Source organism: Theropithecus gelada, chromosome 6 (assembly GCF_003255815.1).
Source record: "Theropithecus gelada isolate Dixy chromosome 6, Tgel_1.0, whole genome shotgun sequence".
NCBI classification, from domain to species: Eukaryota; Metazoa; Chordata; class Mammalia; order Primates; family Cercopithecidae; genus Theropithecus; species Theropithecus gelada.
This window is the reverse complement of record NC_037673.1, coordinates 136,648,437-136,670,779: the sequence shown is the minus strand read 5'-3', so window position 1 is coordinate 136,670,779 and position 22,343 is coordinate 136,648,437. Positions and strand designations below refer to the sequence as shown.

The 22,343-nt window shown below is 39.0% G+C and overlaps 1 protein-coding gene across 2 annotated transcripts in view; it reads left to right on the top strand.

Moving 5' to 3' along the window:
• PFDN1 (prefoldin subunit 1) overlaps positions 1-22,343 on the top strand; it is a 59,776-nt gene that overhangs the window by 8,970 nt on the left and 28,463 nt on the right. For both annotated transcript variants that reach the window (XM_025387313.1, XM_025387314.1), the window contains exon 3: positions 13,701-13,785. In XM_025387313.1, coding sequence (XP_025243098.1) covers positions 13,701-13,785 — 85 coding nt within the window. The remainder of the gene's footprint in view (positions 1-13,700; positions 13,786-22,343) is intronic.

Below are 22,343 nucleotides of genomic sequence, written 5' to 3'. Positions count from 1 at the left end.
GGTGTATTCCTGATAGGTAACAAATTAAAAAAAAAAATCTAAATAAGCAGTTTTTCAACTGTTTAGGTTGTAGAAATCTAAACTCTTTATGACAGCTTGGCTGAACTGCCCTTTGTTTAAAATGTTATATTAGTTTTGTTGTGATTGTACTTGTTAGTTTGGGTGTTGACCTATAATTTGAATCGTGGCATTTAGTAAAGGTGGGATGAAATATTTGCAGCTTCCCTTAGTTATGTTAAATATTAGTAGAAAGGGGTATGCTCGTGCTGCTTCAAGTTTTGCAACCCTTTTACAATTTCATGTAGCTGTAGAGTTGGTCTTCCAGTCAATCTGAGGTAATTTTAAAACTGAAGAAATGGTCATACTATATTTTATTGCTAAGAGATTAGGAAATGAAATTTTACAAATCTTAGTATAGTAAATATTATTGATATTGTTGATAAATACTGTTGATACTATAGTAAAAATAGTTTATATTGTTGCTCTCAGCAGAATCAAGTTTGGATATTTTATTTAGTGCATACTACAGGGAAAAAAATAATGTGTGAGATGACTTTTGGTGTGAGAGTCACATTGCAAATGCAAATTTATAAATTCCTTTTATACCCTCTTTAAAGGTATTAATCTGTATTTTAGAGAAAGTGAAGCGAAGATAGTTGTCAAAAGTAAGATGAGATTATTTTTTAGATTAAAAATTTTTTTTTTTAGATTTTACTTAAAGGAAGAGAAGTTCTCGGTGTTCAGCTGCTTTTACTAATAGAACATGACCCACCCTTCTTGTGTTTTTATACAGAGCCATTTAAAGTCATGGCTTTCATTGCCCAGAGTTCTAAGGGAAAACAACAACAACTTTTCCTGTTGTGCAGGGAAAAATGACTTCAGTTTTGTTGACGTTGAATATGTATATAAACCCAGATGGGCACACTCTCCTCTTACGCAGATTTAGTACTCTGGGGAGAGGAGATTTTTAAGTAATATTCTTAATTTCCTTAAGTTGTCAGTGATTTAAAAGCTTGATGTTCATTTTTAAGTAATATTCTTAATTTCCTTAAGTTGTCAGTGATTTAAAAACTTGATGTTCATTATAACTCTGCTCTGCTGCTGTCTAGAATAACGTCACTGTTTTTGTGCCAGAGGGAGTTAACAAACATTTGCGTAAGAATTACATAGTCCTGTTTCTTCTGCAGATGAGTACTTTTTAATAATTCTTTCCCTGCTTCCCCTCCCATATGCCCCAGAGTCTAAAGATTCTCACCAAAACACAGGAAATTAATTTTGAAAATATTATGTTAATTAGATGTCTATTGTTAAAGGGAAAAGAAGTCTGTTATCGTGGAGAGTACAAACATACTAAAATAAACTTGTTATGGGGTTACTTATTTTAGGCTTTGGACCTGTTTTAAAAACATAAATGTAATTGATTCATTTAGCTACTTGGTGGACTTTGCTTGCTTCTGCATTTCCTGACATCAGAAGACCTGGCCTTTTTTTTTTTTTTTTTTTTTTTTAAACTGACAAAGGATTAAACAAATCAACCTTTGTTGTATGAAAAGTGGCAGTCATTTTCAGGATACTACAGTGTTTTCCAGTCGATGATAAGCAACTGAGCGAAAGATAGGCCGGGCGCGGTGGCTCAAGCCTGTAATCCCAGCACTTTGGGAGGCCGAGACGGGCGGATCACAAGGTCAGGAGATCAAGACCATCCTGGCTAACCCGGTGAAACCCCGTCTCTACTAAAAAATACAAAAAACAAGCCGGGCGAGGTGGCGGGCGCCTGTAGTCCCAGCTACTCCGGAGGCTGAGGCAGGAAAATGGCGTGAACCCGGGAGGCGGAGCTTGCAGTGAGCTGAAATCTGGCCACTGCACTCCAGCCTGGGCGACAGAGCAAGACTCAGTCTCAAAAAAAAAAAAAAAAAAAGTACCATTTGCTTCCTGTTCCTATGTAAAAAAATTAAGGTAGCAGCAGTCTTGAACTGTTACTTTGTCACTGACGAATTGTGTTCTGTACCTGACTTAATTAGCTGAATTTCACCAAAAACAGTCAATTTTAAGCCATAACAAGAATCTTCTGATTTTAGCTGCCACTTATCTCATAGTGCAAAGTTAGGAATAACTTACTGTCTAATCTGAGAGAGAGAACTGAAATGTTGATGTCAAGGAACATAATCTGCTTAATGAAATGTCCAAGAAGGAGCTCAGAAAAATACTGACTTAGAAGGTGTGTCAGTTCATATATACGAACACATACTTGGTAATGCCTTTTGTCATTCTTTTTTATTTCTAATATCAGGAACTGCTGTTAACTGCAAATATCCTTTACTCTCATGAAATAATTAGGATTACTAGTGTGTTACATGTACCATTAGTGCCCATGCTTCTGTGAAGAGTGTATGCTTATTTTATTTATATAATTTAAGTTCAAATGGACCTGTCTGGGAGAATGTTATTTCATTGTCCTGGCCAGGAACTCTTATTACCAACTCTTGTTTTGCAGTAGATCAGTTGTCTTGAAATGAACTAGATTACTTGGAGGCCACTATCCTTTTTGCTTTGAAGAGGACTTGAAATATTCTGAAACCAAAATTTGTACAGCAACAGAAGCCTAGTATCAAAAACGTATCTTTAAATAGATAAGAGCATGACTGCCCTAAGCCCAACCTTTACACTGGCTCAGAGTAAAAAGATTTGGATCACAGTATGCATCCTGTATGTGTGTGTCTGACTGAGACTTTGGCATTTGTGCCCAAGTATATTTATATTTCTCTATTACATTCTGCTTTTGTACCAGGAGTACTCTGCTCTCTATCTGTCCTCTAATACTCATTGGATAGTAATTTTAAAACATTTTATCTATTGCTATATTTTAACTTACTAGTAAAATAAAGATCATATCTTGGAAAAAGTTGTGGAATAACTCACTGCCTATATGTGGAAATGTTTGGGGTTTGATGAAGCCAGAGTAAAAGTGGTAAACATCAGAGGTGCTTACTTACCGGAATACTTAGAATACCAAATAGTAACCCGAAATAAACATCATGTTTAAAATAGATAAACATACTACTGCTTCAATAGTTTTGATTTAAAAATAGGCAGTAATTTTTAATTAGTAAAAATTGCACATAGCAGTGTGTGTTACTCTACTGGAACAAGGAATGCTTATATGGGATTGGGTTCTGGAAGGGACAGTGATTCTCCAATAATTCCAGTGAGTTCTCAGTCCTCATCTTATTCGACCTATCAGTAGCATTTGATCCTGTTGATCTTTCTTCCTTGAAGCACTTTCTTACGTTGGCTTGCAGGATACCACTTCTTGGTATTCCTGCTACCTCACTGTCCATTCCTTCTCAGCCTCCTTTACTATCTTCATTTCTTTTGCATCTGTAAGTATTAAATTGACTTCGGACTTATCCCTTGGATTTTTTTTCTTTTTTTTGGTCTATATGTACTCAGTCTCTTAATAATCTCATCCAGGAGTGTCTCTAAATGCATTTTTTTTTTTTTGAGACTGAGTCTCGCTCTGTCTCCCAGGCTGGAGTGCAGTGGCCGGATCTCAGCTCACTGCAAGCTCCGCCTCCCAGGTTTACACCATTCTCCTGCCTCAACCTCCCGAGTAGCTGGGACTACAGGCGCCCGCCACCTCGCCCGGCTAGTGTTTTGTATTTTTTTAGTAGAGACGGGGTTTCACCGTGTTAGCCAGGATGGTCTCGATCTCCTGACCTCGTGATCCACCCGTCTCGGCCTCCCAAAGTGCTGGGATTACAGGCTTGAGCCACCGTGCCCGGCCTCTAAATGCATTTTTATGTACTGACAACTCCCAGATTTTTAATCTTTAACTTAGACCCCTTCTCTGAACTCCAGACTTGTATATTCAGCTGCCTACCTTACATCTTCATGTGATGGTCTAATAGGCATCTCAGAATTAACTTGGCCAAAATAAAATTTTCGCTGTTTACAAACAAACCATCTTCTCTCTCAGTATTACTAAGTGGGTTTTCCACCCTTCAAGTTTTTCCAAATCTTGGAGTCACCCTTGGCCCCTCTCTTTCAATCTTATGTTTAGCTCATTATCAAATACTATTGACTCTATCTTTAAATTTTGTTCAGAATCTGAAGACTTCTGCTTACCACCACCCTGGTCTAATTTACCATTGGTTGATGGCAATTGCTTCCTAACTAGGCAGGCTCCTTGCTTCTGTCCTTAACCCTTGGCTGTTTTCAACTGATCAGCCAGAGTAATCATTTTAAAATGTAAGTGAAGATCACTGTAGTCAAATGGCCTCCCGTTTCATCAGTGAAAAAGACCAAGTCTTTTGCACTTGCCAGTTTCTCTGCCTGAAGCCTTCTTCCAGGTATCTAAGTGGCTTACCTTTTCTCTTCCTTCAGGTCGTTTCTAAAAAGGGAATGAGGCCTTTCATGACCATCCTATTTAAAAGTACACACCTAACCAGCACCCACACTTATTTGCCCCTTGTTGGCTTTATTTTTCTCCATCGTACGTCACCATCTGGCGACAATGATACTATTTGCCTTTCTTTTTTTCTCCTTCTTCTACCCTCCATGGTATCCAATGTCTTTCTTAAAGAATCAGTATTATTGAGTTATAACTTGTATAGAATGAAATGCGTTCGTTTTAGGAGTACAGTTGGGTGAATTTTGACAAATGTAACCACCGCAATCACGATAAAGAACATTTTCATCACTCTAAAAACTTTCTTGCTTCTTTCAACTCAATCGTCTCCTTCCTTAATCCTGGCTCCAAGCTGCTGCTAATCTGATTTCTATGACTGTAGATTAATTTTTTCTGTTTTAGAACTTTATGTAGATGCAATATATAAATGGAGTCATGTACTTTTACTGAGTTAATGCTTCTGAGATTTACTCATGTCATGTAGGTCAGGCCTCCTCAGGGGCCGTATGCTGGGCTTCAGTTCCACTTATTTTGGTACGCTGGACCTGCCGTTCTCCCTGTGCTTGCTAGCTTCATCTTCAGCTTGGCTACAGGAATTCCAGGGATTTTATTGAGGCATGACAACATCCAGAGTGAGAAAGTGCCATGTTTTCTGGTGTCACCTTCATGGGAGCACCTTTCCAGAAGTCTTCTAATGGTCTCCCACTTATATTTCATGACAGAAACTGAGTCACATGCTAAGGCCTAAATCTTGGGGGATGTAACTGCAATGATTGGGTAAGGCCAATCAAGATTCAGCCTAGAACTTACTTCCCTGATTTACTTGGGGAAATAGAGAATACCCAAACAAAATTGGGGCTCAATCAACAAAAGGAAATGGACATGGGGTAGTTAAACAATAGTGTCTGCCAAAGTCATCAACAATCATAATAGTGATCAATAACTGAGGGCTAGCTATATGAAAACTATTGATATATTTGGGATGAATTAGGCAGAGTTTAGTCTGGGAGCATAGGCAGGCAGGAAGCTATTCAGGAGGTTAGTAATAAGAGCATAAATTAAGGTGGTGGAAGTGGAATAGTGAGGTGAAGGGTCAGTATGAAAGCAAGTGATAAATTGGAAATATAGGGAGGATATCTGCCGTTTTGGGACTTGCACATGGTGATGTTGATGGAAGCTGAAGTCGAGATGGTGAAACTGCTTGTAGGGAATGTTGGTGTGAGTTGATAAAATGAGTTTAATTTGGGCCATGTTGAATTTGAGGTGATATGGAACATACAAGTGGAAGTGACCATAGATGCTGGACATAGTGCAGGTGATAGTGGTTGATATTATTTTGAGGGTTATTAGCTAAGTTGAGGCCTTGAAAATAAGTGAGTTCTCCTAGGGACTTTGGGTAGAGATTGTTTAGTAGAGAGCCTTGCATAGTGCTTGTAGTATGGGCACTGGAGAAGAAAGAGGAAGGAGGGATTTATGGATACAGTAGTTAATGAGGGAAACATGGATAGCATAATGCAGAGATGCAGCAGCAGCATCCCTCAGAGTTAGATTTGAGCATACAGTGATCTGTAGATTGCTTTTGTCTAGGCATGGCAGGATCCAGGTGCTGTATGTCTGTGTTATAACCTAGTACTACATTATTTATTTTGTTGCTCAAATAATTCTGCTTTGACCATTGGGAGCTCTTTGAGATTTTCTCCTTTTCTTTTTCTCCCAGTCTTGAAATGCAGTGGTGTGACTGTGGCTTACTGGACCCTTGACCTCCTGGGCTCAAGCAGTTCTCTACCTCAGCCTCCCAAATAGTTGGGATTACAGGCATGTGCCACCAAACCCAGCTAATTTAGAATTTCTTTTGTAGAGATGGGATTTTGTCATGTTGCCCATGCTGGTCTTGAACTCCTGGACTCAAGTGATCCCCTCACCTCAGCCTCTCAAAGTGCTAGGATTAGAGGCGTGAGCCACTGCACCTGGCAACTTTATTATTATTATTATTTTCTGAGACAGAGTCTCCCTCTGTCGCCTAGGCTGAAGTGCAGTGGCTTGATCTCAGCTCACTGCAAACTCCGCCTTCCGGGTTCAAGCAGTTCTCTGCCTCAGCCTCGCGTGTACCTGGAACTACAGGTACCCGCCACCGTGTCTGGCTAATTTTTTTTTGTTTTTAGTAGAGACAGGGTTTTGCCATGTTGTCCATGCTGGTCTCAAACTACTGACCTCAAGTGATCTGCCCACCTTGGCCTCCCCAAGTGCTGGGATTACAGGTGTGAGCCACCATGCACGGCCAGCAACTTTGTTTTTTCAGAGTAGTTTTAGATTACAGAAAAATTGAGCAGAAAGAACAGCGAGCTCTCACTCCCTTTCCACTCTCTCCCACGCTGTTTCTTCTCTTATTAACATCTGGCATTAGTGTGGCACATTCGTTACAATTAATGAAAAAATATTGATAAATTATTGTTAACTAAGATCCATAGTTTACATTAGGGGTCATCTTTGTGTTATTATACAGTATAGTTTCACTCTCCTCCAAATCCCTTGTGCTCTACCTGTTCTTCCTTCTTCCCCTTCCTTCCGCGCTCTCTTCTCTGGTGACCACTGACCTTTTTACTGTTTCTATATATAGTTTTGCCTTTTCCAAAATCTCATATCGTTGGAATGATGCAGTATATAGCCTTTCATACTATACTGGTTTCTTTGACTTAGCAATATGCATTTAAGGCTCCTCTGTGTCTTTGTGGCTTGATACCTCATTTCATTTTGTTGTTGAATAATATTCTATTGTATGGATGTACTGACAGTTTATCCATTCACTTATTGAAGAATATTTTGGTTGGTTCCAAGTTTTGGCAGTTACAAATGAAGCAGCTGTAAACATTTGCACATGTGCATAGAAGTTTTCAACTCATTTGGATAATGGAGTGCATTTAATTGATCATATATTAAGCTTTGTAAGAAGCTGCCAAACTGTCTTCCAAAGTGGGGTGTACCATTTTTGCATTCCCACCATCAGCGAATGAGAGTTTCTGTTGCTTCACAGCTTCACCAGCATACGGTGTTCTCAGTGTTTTGGATTTTATCCATTATACTAGGTGTGTGACAGTATCTCATAATTTTAGTTTATAGTTCCCTAATAACATATGATGTTGAATATCTTTTCACATGCTTATTTGCCATCTGTGTTATCTTTGGTGAGATGTCTGTCAGATCTTTTGCCTGTTTTAAATATGGTCATTTGTTTTCTTATTGTTGAATTTTAAGAGTTCTTTGCATAATTTAGATGCAAGTCCTTTATCAGATATGTGTTTTGCAAATATTTTCTTCCATCTGTGGCTTGTCTTGTCTTTAGCTTTTTGTTTTTACAGTACTTCCTGACCACCTCATACTGCAGTGTGCTCCAGGTTCATCTTGTATTTTCCCTGCTGAGCCTTATAGTCATTTCTCCAAGAAGCTGTGGTTCCTGATTCCTTTTAATGCGTAATGATTATTTAGAAACCTATATCTGGTCATTGGGTTTATTTGTTACTACTGAGGTGTTACTGTTTCTAGGCCCTCTGGTGACTAGCAATAGATAATATGTGTATATATGCTACTGATTCATGTGTATGCACATATCTACATTTGTTTCTGTGTCTATTCATCGCTGTACACATACTAAGCTGAATATGAGTTTATACGGATATCTCCGACTCTTCGATACCACAATGTTCATTTTAGCCTTCCTTTCTTGCTTATTTGTAACTTCTCTCTAACATGAGAAACCTGGCTCCTGTGGTCCATTGTCCATTTACTTATTTATTTGTCCCAGTACACATATAAAGCAATTTCAGAATTGTTTGCCTGTATCTCCTGTGAGAAACAAATTTAACCAACTAGTTAATCCATGGTTGATTGGATTATTTGTATACATGTATTCACATATACACATATTTGTAATAACTTACATTAGAGCCATTATAGTATGGTACAAGAAAGACCAAGTATTCTAATCTAATACATACAAGCTGGGCAAGATATTTAACCTGATTAGGTCTTATTTTTGTACTTGGTAATTTTTTACATACTTAGAAAATATTGGCCGGGCATGGTGGCTCACTCCTATAATCCCAACTCTTTGGGAAGCCGAGGTGGTTGGATCACCTGAGGTCAGCAGTTCGAGACTAGCCTGGACAACGTGGTAAAATCCTATCACTGCTGAAATAACAAAAATTAAATTAACTGGGTGTGGTGGCAGGCACCCGTAATCCTAGCTACTCCAGAGGTTGAGGCATGAGAATTACTTGAACCCTGGAGGCGGAGTTTGCAGTGAGCTGAGGTAGCATCACTGCACTCCAGCCTGGGCAACAGCACAAGACTGTCTCCCCCCACAAAAAAAAAAAAAAAAAAAATTGAGGATTCAAGAGGAAACATTTTTCAAGCAATGAATTTTAAAAAGCTATCTCTTTCTTTTCCAGTCCCATTTCATCTTTGTGTAAATCCTTTTTTATTTTACTTATTTTTTCATCTTGCAAATGGAATGACATGTTGTTTTTTTTTTTTTGAGACAAGAGTCTCACTCTGTCTCCCAGGCTGGAGTGCAATGGTACATTCTTGGCACACCGCAACCTCCGCCTCCTGGGTTCAAGTGATTCTCCTGCCTCAGCCTCCCGAGTAGCTGGGATTACAGGCACCTGCCACCACGCCAGCTAATTTTTTTGTATTTTTAGTAGAGATGGGGTTTCACCATGTAGGCCAGGCTGGTCTCGAACTCCTGACCTCAAGTGACCCACCTACCTCAGCCTCCTAAAGTGCAGGGATTACAGCTGTGAGCCACCACACCTGGCCAACATGCTAATTTTTTAAATGTGAGTTTTTACTTACTGTATTGACATCTTTACATGTCAATAAAAATACTGTTTTTTTTTTTTTTTTAAATTTTCAGTTTGGTTTTTTATTTAATTAGTCATTCTTTTAAAAAAAATTTATTTATTTTTTAGGGATGGGCCATTGCTATGTTGCCCAGGTCCTGGACTTGAACTCTTGGACTTAAGCCATCCTCACACTTCAGCTTTCTGAGTAGCTAGGACTACAGGTGCATGCCATTATGCCTGGCTGCCCCCTTGGTTTTATCTCCTGTTTTGTATCCTATTTCTGTGCCAGTGTGGATGCTTAAGGTCTCCAGGATTCAGCATAAACTCTCAGGGTAAAAGCCAATTTACTGCTGTCTTACATTCCTCAATTCCCAGTTTCACTCACTTAGGGCCTTTGTGGAATCCTTCCTTTTGTGTTAGTTCAACAAAATGTTAAAAAAAAAAAAAATTTGTTTTTTGCTTTGTTTTTAATCAGGAGTGTTCAGGGTATCTACTCTTCATTATGCCAATAACAGAAGTCTCTAACTCACTGAGCAGTCCACAATGTGGATATGCCATAAAGTTTCCTTACTAAGGAAGTGATTAAGAAATATATTCAATTTAAAAAAATTAAAGTAGAAAAGATTCAATTTATTTCTACTTTCTTCCATGCTAAAAATTACAACATAAAAATTCAGTAACTTTCCTCACCCATGGACTTAGGCAAAGAAGCAAGATAGGCTCATTCTTATGTCTCTTCTATGCTGCTTAATTTGTGGATACCCTGAAACCTAAATGCTATTAGGACACATTTTTAGACACTCTCTAAAAATTTCCCACCCAAAGTGAACTTGTCATAAGCATTTCGTTGTTTCTGAATAGCATATGTCTAGGTGACCATACTTTGGAAAGTGTGTCCAAAATGCAGCAGTGCAACTGATCTGAGATTGTGTTTTGGGCAGGTGAACAACGGTTTTGATTCATACTGAGTTATAAGAAAGTGGAAGTTGTACCAAACTGCAGGACGATTTAGAAAACGGAGTCTGGTGTTTCTCAAATAATCAAAACCAAAAGCCATCAGAATTATGTTTTCAAATGGCATAATTACAAATAAATGAAGAAGTGAAATAGCAGGTTACAAGTCCTTGAGAGTGGACATTGCAGAGGCACATGAATTTCCAGGTCAAAGAAGAGGCCTTTTGCAAAGCATCAACTCGAATTCAGGTTATATAATCCTGAGTATTTGAAGCATGTTATCTGCATATTATCTGTCATGAGAGAATACTTTCCCTCTTCATGGTTTATTTTTCCTTATTGGTACATTTTGAACTCCAGAATTCTTTATTTACTATTTGGCTTTCCATAAACAGTCAGGCAGAATGACTATGAGATTCTCTACATTGAGAAACTGTGTACATAATATTTGCTTATGAAAAGACTCATATTATCATGATAAATCCTTTCTCTTCACATAGTATCTGATAATCCAATGCCCTTTTAAACAATAGGAAAGATGTTTTCGAAAGACTTTTTTTCAGAAATCAGATGTTTCTTGCAGCCCTTTCCAATCTTCATACAATGTATCTTTGCCATTTTTTAAATTGAGGACTAAACCAAACTTTCCATAAGTTTTTGTGTTTGAATTTTTACTGTGTAACTACTCTTTGAGGTAGACATTTGCATTTACCCAACACTCATCCTTGTTTAAAACTTGCGTGGCTGAGATGTCCTTAGGCTTATAGTAGTAAGTTGGCCAGCTTCGGTGGAATCTCTCTGGCCTTTGAAGTTGGCACAGTCAAATATAGCTACCTCAAAGGATATGTGGTCATGGAAAAACATGTTTTTGTTGTTGAGTGTTCTTGCTTTCTAGTAATTTTATTTTCTGCTCAAGAGATTTAGTATCTGTTCAGAAACTTTATTTTTAAAGGCCACATAAGTAATGACTTGACCTCTAATCTTAGCTTTGAAATTTTCCCAGACACTAACAAAGATGATGTCTGATGACCTTTTGAGAATAGTACTCATTGGCCAGCTATCAGTGCTACTTAAAAATGTATATTTTACTCAAAAAATTATTGCCATGGCTAAAAGACTTTCTCAGTAAAATCACATGTTATAACATAATTTGGTGACTCTTGCACCTTGTTTTAGAATAGTTTTTACATGGCATTACTGAGACTTAATACTGTTCAAAACAATTCTTCTCTTCAAATACAAATATGAGTGAGTTCTGAGAAAAATATTCTGTAAACCATAATCTTATCTGAAATAGCACCTGTCTCTTGGATCCAGTAAGAATATTTTAGACATGAAGGGTTCTATAGTAAAAGACCTAGAATTAATCCTTGTTTTGCATGAATGTGGGCTATCTTTCCTGTAAATATACAGTAAGGTTTTTACAAATAATCAAGTTACTACTGAAGACTAAGATCATCAGTTAGATTATCTGGGCTGGGCTGGGCGCAGTGGCTCACGCTTGTAATCCCAGCACTTTGAGAGACCAAGGCAGGCAGATCACGAGGTCAGGAGATCGAGACCGTTCTGGCTAACACGGTGAAACCCTGTCTCTACTAAAAAATAGAAAAAATTAGCCAGGCATGGTGGTGGGCGCTTGTAGTCCCAGCTATTCGGGAGGCTGAAGCAAGAGAGTGGCATGAACCTGGGAGGCGGAGCTTGCAGTAAGCCAAGATTGTGCCACTGCACTCCAGCCTGGGTGACAGAGTGAGAGTCCGTCTCAAAAAAAAAAAAAAAATTATCCGAGCTGGCCACATTAGCATATAAGCTTAATAATTAGTGGAGTAAAAGAAGTTCATCAGATTGTATTAATATATGTGGTAAGGCTTAGTTATGAAGAAGAGGGGAAAAGGCAGTTTCCTTTCAGGGGTTGGGGCATAGCTAATTGCCCTTTTTGGTCTGTTTTTACTTGTCTTATATCTATAATAACAGACTCTCTTGATAAGAACCCACCTAGGCACAATGATGTTTTGTGGGGTTGGCAGAGGAAACTGCATGTTGCTACCTTTTTATGTTTTCTCGTTTGGCTTTTTGTTAAGAGATGATGTTTAGTTCTTTGTTGCTGAACTCTGTTAGTGCAAAGAGAAGAAAAGTCTTGCTTAATTAATTGCAATATTAAATTGAAATCTATTTTAGCTTCCTTAGACAGTCCTGAAAGAGATTTGCATAACTGGGGTCTTCCCTTGGTTCCAGTGGAGGGGAAATATTTCAGTTCACTTTCTTGAGGCTGTAAAAGTTTGTTCTTCCTTTTCCTGCAGCAAGAATTGTGAACATAAAGTCATAAAACAGATTCAGTGTTAATTTTTAAAACGTCTCCATATTTCCACCCTCATCAGTGGCAAATATTGGGCCTGACAGTAAAATGGAAAAAGTTGAAAATTTCCACTTGTACGTTTTGAGCTTTTCAGAGGTACTATACACTCTGGAAATAATAATAAAAGATACTAAGGCTTATACAGTGCTTTTTGTTTGAGGAACTCATATAAACACTAATGCATTGATCTTAACAACAGTACTTGATTGTGACTTTAAAAGGTCATGAGTTACTGCTGCTTTTTTTTTTTTGGTAAAAAAAAAAAAAAAGATGGAGGGGCACTCCACTTTACAAATATTGTTTAAAAAATATCTAGATAAAAATTGAAACAGATAACTGAAAAAACAAAACTTATAGGGTTTTTTTGTTTGTATGTTGACTTTTCTTTGGCCTATGATATATTTTTTTTCCTTTATTTTTTCTTTTACATATGAATCTACTTGAAGCCTGATTTCTTTTCTTTCCTTTTTTTTTTTTTTTTTATGTTTTTAAGACAGGATCTTGCTCTGTTACCCAAGCTGGAGTGCAGTAGCACAATCATGGCTCACTGTGGCCTTGACATCCCAGTCTCAACTGATCCTCCCACCTCAGCCTCCCGAGTAGCTGGGACTACAGGCGTGTGCCACTGTGCCCGGCTAATATTTTAAATTTATTTTTTGTAGAGATGGGGTCTCATCATGTTGCCTGGGCTGGTCTTGAATTCCCAGGCTCAAGCAATCCTCCTGCCTCGGCCTCTCAAAGTGCTGGGATTACAGGTGTGAGCTGCTGTGCCCAACTCCCGCCACCCCCCCCTCTTTTTTTTTTAATGAGACAGGGTCTTGCTATGTTGCCCAGACTAGACTCAGACACCTGGGCTCAAACAATCCTTCTACCTCAGCCTCCTGAGTATGGGAACTGTAGGCCCGCACCGCTGTTCCCTGCCTGATTCCTATATTAAATAAGAAAGCAGAATCTACTTTTAAGCCCTTATTCCTACTCAGCCAGGAAGGTTTAAACTTGTGGTGGTTTCCTGAGCTTGACATATTATGTTAATATGCATTTGTCCTTTTAGTTTGCTCAGTTCAATATTTGTGGTATGTAGCTATTGATTTCGATGAATACAATAGTCATGTGGCTTAATTTTCAACTTTCTTGTGTTTCATAGGTTTATTCTTCAGTCCAAGGAAGCAATTCATAATCAGCTGTTAGAGAAGCAGAAAATAGCAGAAGAAAAAATTAAAGAACTAGAAGTAAGTTTTTATTGGCAATAGGAGTTAACTTTTGGGAGAAAGTAGTAATCTTATTGTGTCATACTACATGAAAATGTATGCCTGCCTGCCAAAGTAATGTCATATTATTTTTATTTTTTATAATTACGTTGGAGCCGTGAAGCTGTCATATTCATATTCATAGTGTATGTATAAGACCAAAACAAAAAAAAGAATAGTCTCTTCTTTGGAACTGTAGAGAATTTTGATGAGATGGTTTTAACCTGAATGTATTTTGTTCATTGCCCTTGAATGTGTTTATTCTTTAAAAAAGAAAAACAAAACCATAAACAAAATGTGATGTATATTTAAACAACACATGTGTATTGGATTGTGGTGGATAGGCAGGAGAGTGGGTAATAATGATAAATTTTAGAGGATCTTGGTATAGGGTCTTTTTTACACGTTGTAATTCCTTTAACCTAAATTAGGTTCTATATAAGGACAAAGTAGCAAGCTGTAACCAATTAGCTATCTGAAGGATGGTGCTCCAATGAGAACAATTTTTTGTTTTTAGCTAGGGAAAAAGATGATAGGTAACAGTAAGCAAATCTTTGGAAATACTACTTTATTATTATTATTATTATAGTTTATTTATACATTAAGACCTTTAGTGACATATTCTTCTTGGGCTTTGGTGAAAGGCCCATCCTGTGTATAGTAAAAGTTAGACTGGACAAAAAGCTGGTTATTATTTCTTACGGACCAAGATTTCCCCACATGTGGGTAGATACATTGACTTCGTAGGTCATTTCATCTAATTTCTGTGAGTACTGTTTGAGGCAGAGGATCAGAATCTAACTCATCTCTCTGCTGAATTTGGGAGCTACAACCTACAACAAGGATTTCTTAGGTTCACTGAATAGGCCTGGCCTGGGAGTGTGTAGTATCTTAGGTTACTTAGGCTTATTTTTGACTACTGATAGTTGAAACAAACTTGATACTAGATTTGCAGCTTAGAAAAGTATATTGTAAAAACAAGACAAAAAAGCAAAAAAACCAAGTAAAGGAAAAACAGCCTGTGATAACCAGGTTATTGTTGTGTCCTATTTTAACATTTTAATCAGCTTAACTGTTTTAAGAGATTCAATTTGATATCTTGTGTTTTTACTCATAAGAAACAATTAAAAACCCAAACAAAATCATTTCATGTAGATAAAACAAAATGCATTTTTGCAACTGTTGGTAAATATATTTAAAATTGTCCTAATGAGCCGGGCGCGGTGGCTCAAGCCTGTAATCCCAGCACTTTGGGAGGCCGAGGCGGGTGGATCACAAGGTCAGGAGATCGAGACTATCCTGGCTAACATGGTGAAACCCCGTCTCTACTAAAATACAAAAAACTAGCCGGGCGCGGTAGCGGGCGCCTGTAGTCCCAGCTACTTGGGAGGCTGAGGCGGGAGAATGGCGTGAACCTGGGGGGCGGAGCTTGCAGTGAGCCGAGATCGCGCCACTGCACTCCAGCCTGGGAGACACAGTGAGACTCCGTCTCAAAAAAAAAAAAAAAATTGTCCTAATGAATAATAAGTAGTGAGGTAATGTGTATACAGTTCTCTTTATGAAAACAAACATTTGTGTATGAATATTGAAGATGATATGTAAGGATATATATTAAATTGTTAATACTGTTTACCCTAAAGAAATTAGATGGGACGTAGGGGTAAATGATTTTTTTCTTTTTCTTTCTTTCTTTCTTTCTTTTTTTGAGATGGAGTTTCGCTCTTGTTGCCCAGGCTGAAGTGCAGTGGTGTGATCTCGGCTCACCGCAACCTCCACCTCCCGGCTTCAAGCGATTCTCCTGTCTCAGCCTCCCGAGTAGCTCGGATTACAGGCATGCGCTACCACGCCCTGCTAATTTTGTATTTTTAGTAGAGATAGGGTTTCTCCTTGTTGGTCAGGCTGGTCTCAAACTCCCAGCCTCAGGTGATCCGCCTGCCTCGGCCTCCCAAAGTGCTGGGATTATAGGCATGAGCCACCGCGCCCAGCCTTGATTTTTTTCTTATAATTTCTGTGATAATAAATTGTAACAAATATACATTAACTTTTTTGTTGTTAACTTTTATGATTAAAAAATCAGTAGAGTGGGCACAGTGGCAAATGCTTGTAGTCCCAGCTGTGGGAGGCTGAAGCGGGAGGATTGCCTGAGGCACTGCAGCCTGGGCAACGTAACAAGACCTTGTCTCTTTAGGGGGAAAAAACAAAACAAAACAAAAAAAAACAAACCCCCAATTATCAAGGTGAAATTGCCACAGGTGATGATTTTATCAATACTGTACTGCTCAGTTCTGGTGAGTATTAAGAAGTTTATTTTCTAAAAGTTTCCTTTTGTTGAGTGTCTCAAATACGGCTAGAATATTTTATCTTTTAGAAAGTTCTTTTTTCTTTTTTAATTTTTCATTTTACGTGTTATTTACATTATAAAAGCAATAGAAGTACACCATAAATAAAATAAAATATAAAACAAATGATTAAACAATGAAAATATTACTTTGTTTTTCCACCCTCAGTGCATCCAAATGTCACCTCTACAGTTTCTGTATCATTCCAAACTTCCATATTTATATAAAGACATTCATACATGCATACACACAACATTTTTTTAAAAGAGGAATTATGCTATATATACTGTTTTCCATCATTTGATAATTTATCTTTCTACTTTAGTAATATAAATCCAGTTTATACACAATTTCTTTTTTCTGATTCCCATCATCATAGGCTCCTTACCATGAGCCTTATTTCAGCATTTAGTGTATTCTCCAGTACTTTTCTAACATGTAACAGTATCACCCAGTGTATACTCCCCTCTCTTCCCTGAAACAATCCTATACTTTTCCACTGCCACAACTTTGTAGTTTTATTACTTCAGCACACCCCCACATGTGCACTCATGTGCATATACACTGTTAATTGTGGTGTTCAAATTTTCTGTGTATCTTACTGAATTATCATCTGCTTATTCATATCATCTGCTTACTGAGGGACGTGATGAATCTTCTTCTATGACAGTGTTTATCAGTTTCTCCTCAGTCTGTCAGTTTAGTGGGCAGTGATATTTAGAGACTACAGTGTTGGGGGGCAAGTGCTTGTTATTACCGTATACAAAGTTTGGAGCTTATTTTTGTTGTTGTTGTTGTTGTTTTTGCTTTTTTTGAGACGGAGTCTCATTCTTTCACCTAGGCTGGAGTCCAGTGGTGCTTCTTGGCTCACCGCAACCTCTGCCTCCCAGGTTCAAGTGATTCTTCTGCCTCAGCCTCCTGAGTACCTGGGACTACAGGCCCACCACACCTGGCTAATTTTTATATTTTTAGTAGAGACGGGGTTTCACCATGTTGGCCAGGCTGGTCTCGAACTCCTGACCTCGTGATCCACCCACCTTGGCCTCCCAAGGTGCTGGGATTACAGGTGTGAGCTATCACGGCCGACTGGAGCATGTGTTTTATTCTGTTTTATATTAGGAATTTCTCAGCTCTTCTGTTTATATTCATTTATTTTTTGTTTTGAGATGGCGTCTTGCTCTGTTGTCCAGGGTGGAGTGCAGTGGCATGATCTTGGCTCACTGCAGCCTCTGCCTTCTGAGTTCAAGCGATTCTCCTGCATCAGCCTCCCGAGTAGCTGGGATTACAGCCACCATGCCTGGCTACTTTTTGTATTTTTAGTAGAGACAGGGTTTCACCATGTTGGCCGGGCTGGTCTTGAACTCCTGACCTCGTGATCCACCCACCTCAGCCTCCCAAAGTGCTGGGATTACAGATGTGAGCCACAGCACCTGACCTCTCAGCTCTTTTAAAGATAACCATTCTACTGACTTGTGGCTTCCACTGTTGCTGTTAAGAAGTCATCTATTAGTCTAATTGTTGTTAATTTGTCTTTTCTGTCTACCTGTTTTTACTTGTCTATGTCTTTCATGCTTTGTAGTTTCTCTGGGATGTGTTTAGGTGTCAATTTATTCCTTTTTATTTTTATGTATTTTTTTTTTAATTTGAAATGGGGTCTCACTCTGTCACTCAGGTTGGCTTGCAGTTGGGTGATCTCAGCTCACTGCAGCCTCCACCTCCCAGGCTTAAGCAATCCTCCCACCTCAGCCTTCCAAGTAGCTGAGACCACAGGCATGCCACCACGCGTGGCTAATATTTTTTTCTTTATCTTTTTTTTTTTTTTTTTTGAGACGGAGTCTGGCTCTGTCGCCCAGGCTGGAATGCAGTGGCCGGATCTCGGCTCACTGCAAGCTCCACCTCCTGGGTTCACGCCATTCTCCTGCCTCAGCCTCCCATGTAGCTGGGATTACAGGCGCCCGCCACCGCGCCCGGCTAATTTTTGTATTTTTAGTAGAGATGGGGTTTCACCGTGTTAGTCAGGATGGTCTCGATCTCCTGACCTCGTGATCCGCCCGTCTCTCCTCCCAAAGTGCTGGGATTACAGGCGTGAGCCACCGCGCCCGGCTTTTTTTCTTTATCTTACTCAGAATTTGTTGGGTTTCCTGAGTCTGAGGATTAGTGTTTTTTTTAAAATAAATTCTGGAAAATTGGTATTTCTGAAGATTTCTTCTTTCTTATTTTGTTTATTAATGGTATTTCCTTTTGGAATTTTTTTCCCACCTTTAAACTGGCTGCTACCACCATCTACAGTAGGATATTAACTGATTTTAGCATGTCCAGCTTTCTCTCATTCAGTTCTTTAGCATATTTAAGTTAGAATGACCTTTCTAAAATGTTAAATCTGGTCATATTACTCCCTCATGTAAAACCAATTGTTGTCCTTAGGGTTAAGTTCAAACTATTTTTTTTGAGATGGAGTTTTGCTCTTGTTGCTCAGGCTGGAATGCAATGGCACAATCTTGGCTCACTGCAACCTCCATCCTGGGTACAAGTGATTCTCCTGCCTCAGCCTCCTGAGTAGCTGGGACTACAGGCATGTGCCACCATAACCAGCTAATTTTTTTGTATTTTTAGTAGAGACGGGGTTTCAACATTTTGGCCAGTCTGGTCTCAAACTCCTGACCTTGGGTGATCCACCCACCTCGGCCTCCCAAAGTGCTAGGATTATAGGTGTGAGTGAGCCATTCCACCCAACCAGTTCAAACTTTTTGACATACCTTGAAGGCCTTTAAAGATATGATTTCTGTTTATTTCTCTCATCCCTCTCATTTCTTCTGCCTTCTCTTATATTGTATGATTTAGCCATGCAAAACTACTCTCAGTCTTTCTTTCTTTTTTTTGAGACAGTGTCTCACTCTGTCGCCCAGGTGGGAGTGCAGTGGTGCTATGTTGCCTCACAGCAACCTCTGCCTCCTGGGTTGGAACAGTTCTCCTGCCTCAGGCTCCCGAGTAGCTGGGATTACAGGTGTGTGCTACCACGCCCAGCTAATTTTTGTATTTTTAGTAGAGACAGGGTTTTGCATGTTGGCCAGACTGGTCTTGAACTCCTGACCTCAGGTGATCCACCCACCTCTGCCTTGCAGAGTGCTGGGATTACAGGCATGAGCCACAGCGCTCGCCCAATACTCTCAGTATTTGGAGCTTGCCCTTTTTTCATTCTACTAGATCTTCGAAAAGTAGTTATCTTTACTTGGGAACTTCCTCCTTCTGCTTTTATCAACTCCATCTACTAATCCTTCAGATCTTAGTATAGAGTTACTTCTCCTGAGAAGCATTTTCTGATTCCTCAATCTTAAGGTAGGTGCTTCTTTCTTGTGTTCTCTGATTACTCTGTTAGTTTCTTAGCACATTGTGGAGATTTGGAAATATGAGTAAATCATATTTAGTTGAGTAAATATGAGTAAAAAAAAGTTGAGTAAATCATAAATATGGTTTCCTATTACTTTGGAAGTTTGATACAGATTTAGAGCTCTAAATGATTTTCCCCAAGTCCTTGGTGTTCTCGTTCAAAATCTGCAGTCTCTTCTTCTAGACCTAGTGTTTCTTGCCAGTCTAATCTACTTCGTTTTAATCCTCTATAATTATCATCATCATCATCATCATCATCATCATCATTATCATCATCATCATCAATTTCTCTCCTGAGATACCCTGTATTAAGTTGGGGAGGCACATTTTATACCCAACTCTGTAGACAAAGGCCAGGCTATTTCTGTTTACCATGTTTTCTTCTCTGAAAGAGTAAGGTTCATATTGGTTGGGGTCAGAGTTCCAGTTTTTGATCAAAGCTGTTAACTTGTTTAACTGATTTGGCCCACTGAGTATGCTTCCCCACCCTCTACCCACAGTTTGTGTAGATGGCAGGAGGGCCAAACGTTTTCCATGACATAGGTGCTGGTCTGATTCAGGTTCTCTAATCTGATAGCCCATTTTCATTAGTATTTGCTAGGTTCCCTTTTACCCAGCTTTGTTCTTTCTGTTTCTTTATACTTGCCCTCTCCTGATTTCATTTTTCTGGTCTTTATGAGTGCAAAGCTTACCTAGAATTTGTTTAGCTTTTTATAGCTTTGTCATGCTGTGCCCTATGTCATCAGCCAGCCAAGTGGCCTCATCTGCTGGCCCTTGTCTCTTATAGGCAGGGGTGGGGGTCCTACTTGCCCTCATGTTAATCTTGATAGGGAGGCATATTTCTTATTAGCAGAGTAATCACAAGCACTGTCTTAATGGTGGGAAGATAGTGTTACTGTCTTTTTTTCCTTAGAACTTCTTTGTTGAACCTATGGATTGTACAAAGAATAAAGAAAAAAAAGAACTTCCTTTTACTTTTTTTTTTTTTTGAGATGAAGTCTTGCTCTGTTACCCAGGCTGGAGTGCGGTATCGCGATCTCGGCTCACTGCAATCTCTGTGTCCCAGGTTTAAGTGATTCCCCTGCCTCAGCCTCCCAAGTAGCTGGGATTACAGGTGCCTGGGCTAATTTTTGTATTTTTAGTAGAGACTGGGTTTCACCATGTTGGCCAGGCTGATCTTGAACTCGTGGGTGATCCAGCTGCTTCAGCCTCTTTAAGTGCTAAGATTACAAGGATGAGCCACTGCTCCCTGCCTCTTTTTACATTTTAATACCCCTATATTAGACTGTTCTTCAGGCCATCATCACTTTAATGGGATTAATTGGGAAGTATTTTCATAACAGGCGCACGATATATGTAGATTTAATCTTTCGTTATAAAGGTGATATATCAAATTCTGGAAGAGAATACATCCTAACCGTGATTAGTAGACCAATGAAGCTGATCCTATTCACGAGAAAATACAAAATGGTGGCTTTAATATGATAGAGTAACCATGTTATTTTTGTCATTTTTTGAGGAAATTTTCTATTTTTAAAAAATACTGATAATAACTTTCTAAAGAAGGTACTGAGTGCATAATACCTAATACAGTACTTGTTTGAAAAGTACCCAAGCGTAATTTTAGAAAATAGCATGACTACAACTGTGATTTGGAATTATGACATGAGTCTTATCTGTCTTTGTAAAATAATTTTCTTTTTATAATGTTTAACATTGATTGGTACAAAGAGAAAGTAGAAGTCTTTTTTGACAAAATCAGTTTTAAAGTTGAGTTAAAACTATTGATATAGATTGAGGAGATCTGTATCTTCTAAAGAGTGGGAAATCCATCCTCTATTTTTGCTAACCTTTTTGGAGGTAAGCAGGAAAAAATTAATGGGCCTCTTTTGCAGTTAGGAAAATTTAAATCATCATTCAGATGATCTAGAGATCAGCTCCTGATCTTCTGAATCTCAACTATTGGGAATTCTTGAGGTAAATGTAAACTTTCAATGATACATTTGAACACATTTTTTGCCACCATTGCCTTATGTTTTTTTTTGTTGTTGTTCCAGGTGGGGGCCAAACAGTTACTGCTTCAACCTAAGTCTGTTATATTTTAGGAACATGTGTATACAGGTTAACCAGCTTCCTTCTCCTCTGTGTGCAACATGGTTACCACTCCTTCTACCACCCTTGTTAGCTCAGCAACAACAGAATAAGAATAAGGAAACCCAGGACATTCTGGCCTGCTTAGTACCACTTCTGATGTAGAATGTTGCAATCCCAGGGTTGTTGAAATAACTTCCCAGCCCATATCATATGTAAAATCTAAAAACTGTGTAAAAGTCTTGAAGTGTAAAGTCCCAGCTCTTCCACAGAAATGACAATTTTAGTCAGACAGTGGTTCCTGAAATAAATAGGAAGAATGGCGGTGAGAGAACAGGATAGGAGGTGCCTGTGACACTCTGCAGTTGGCTTAGGTTTGATACTCTGATGAGAACATGCTTTGGAGGGTTTCCCATGATTGAGGAAATTTTACTCTGCCTGTTGAGGATCATTTTTTCCATCGCATGGGTGGTGACTGGTAGGCATTTGGATGGATGTCCAGTTTTGCCCTAAGTATGGCATTTTTGAGCTGGTACTGTTGGTGTATATAATAGGAGCCCCCATTTGGAGGTGATGTCAGGTGGACTCTGCTATATGATAGGCACTGATTCTTACTTCTGTTTCCCTCCCTCCCTCCCTCCCTCCCTCCCTCCCTCCCTCCCTCCCTCCCTCCCTTCCTTCCTTCCTTCCTTCCTTCCTTCCTTCCTTCCTTCCTTCCTTCCT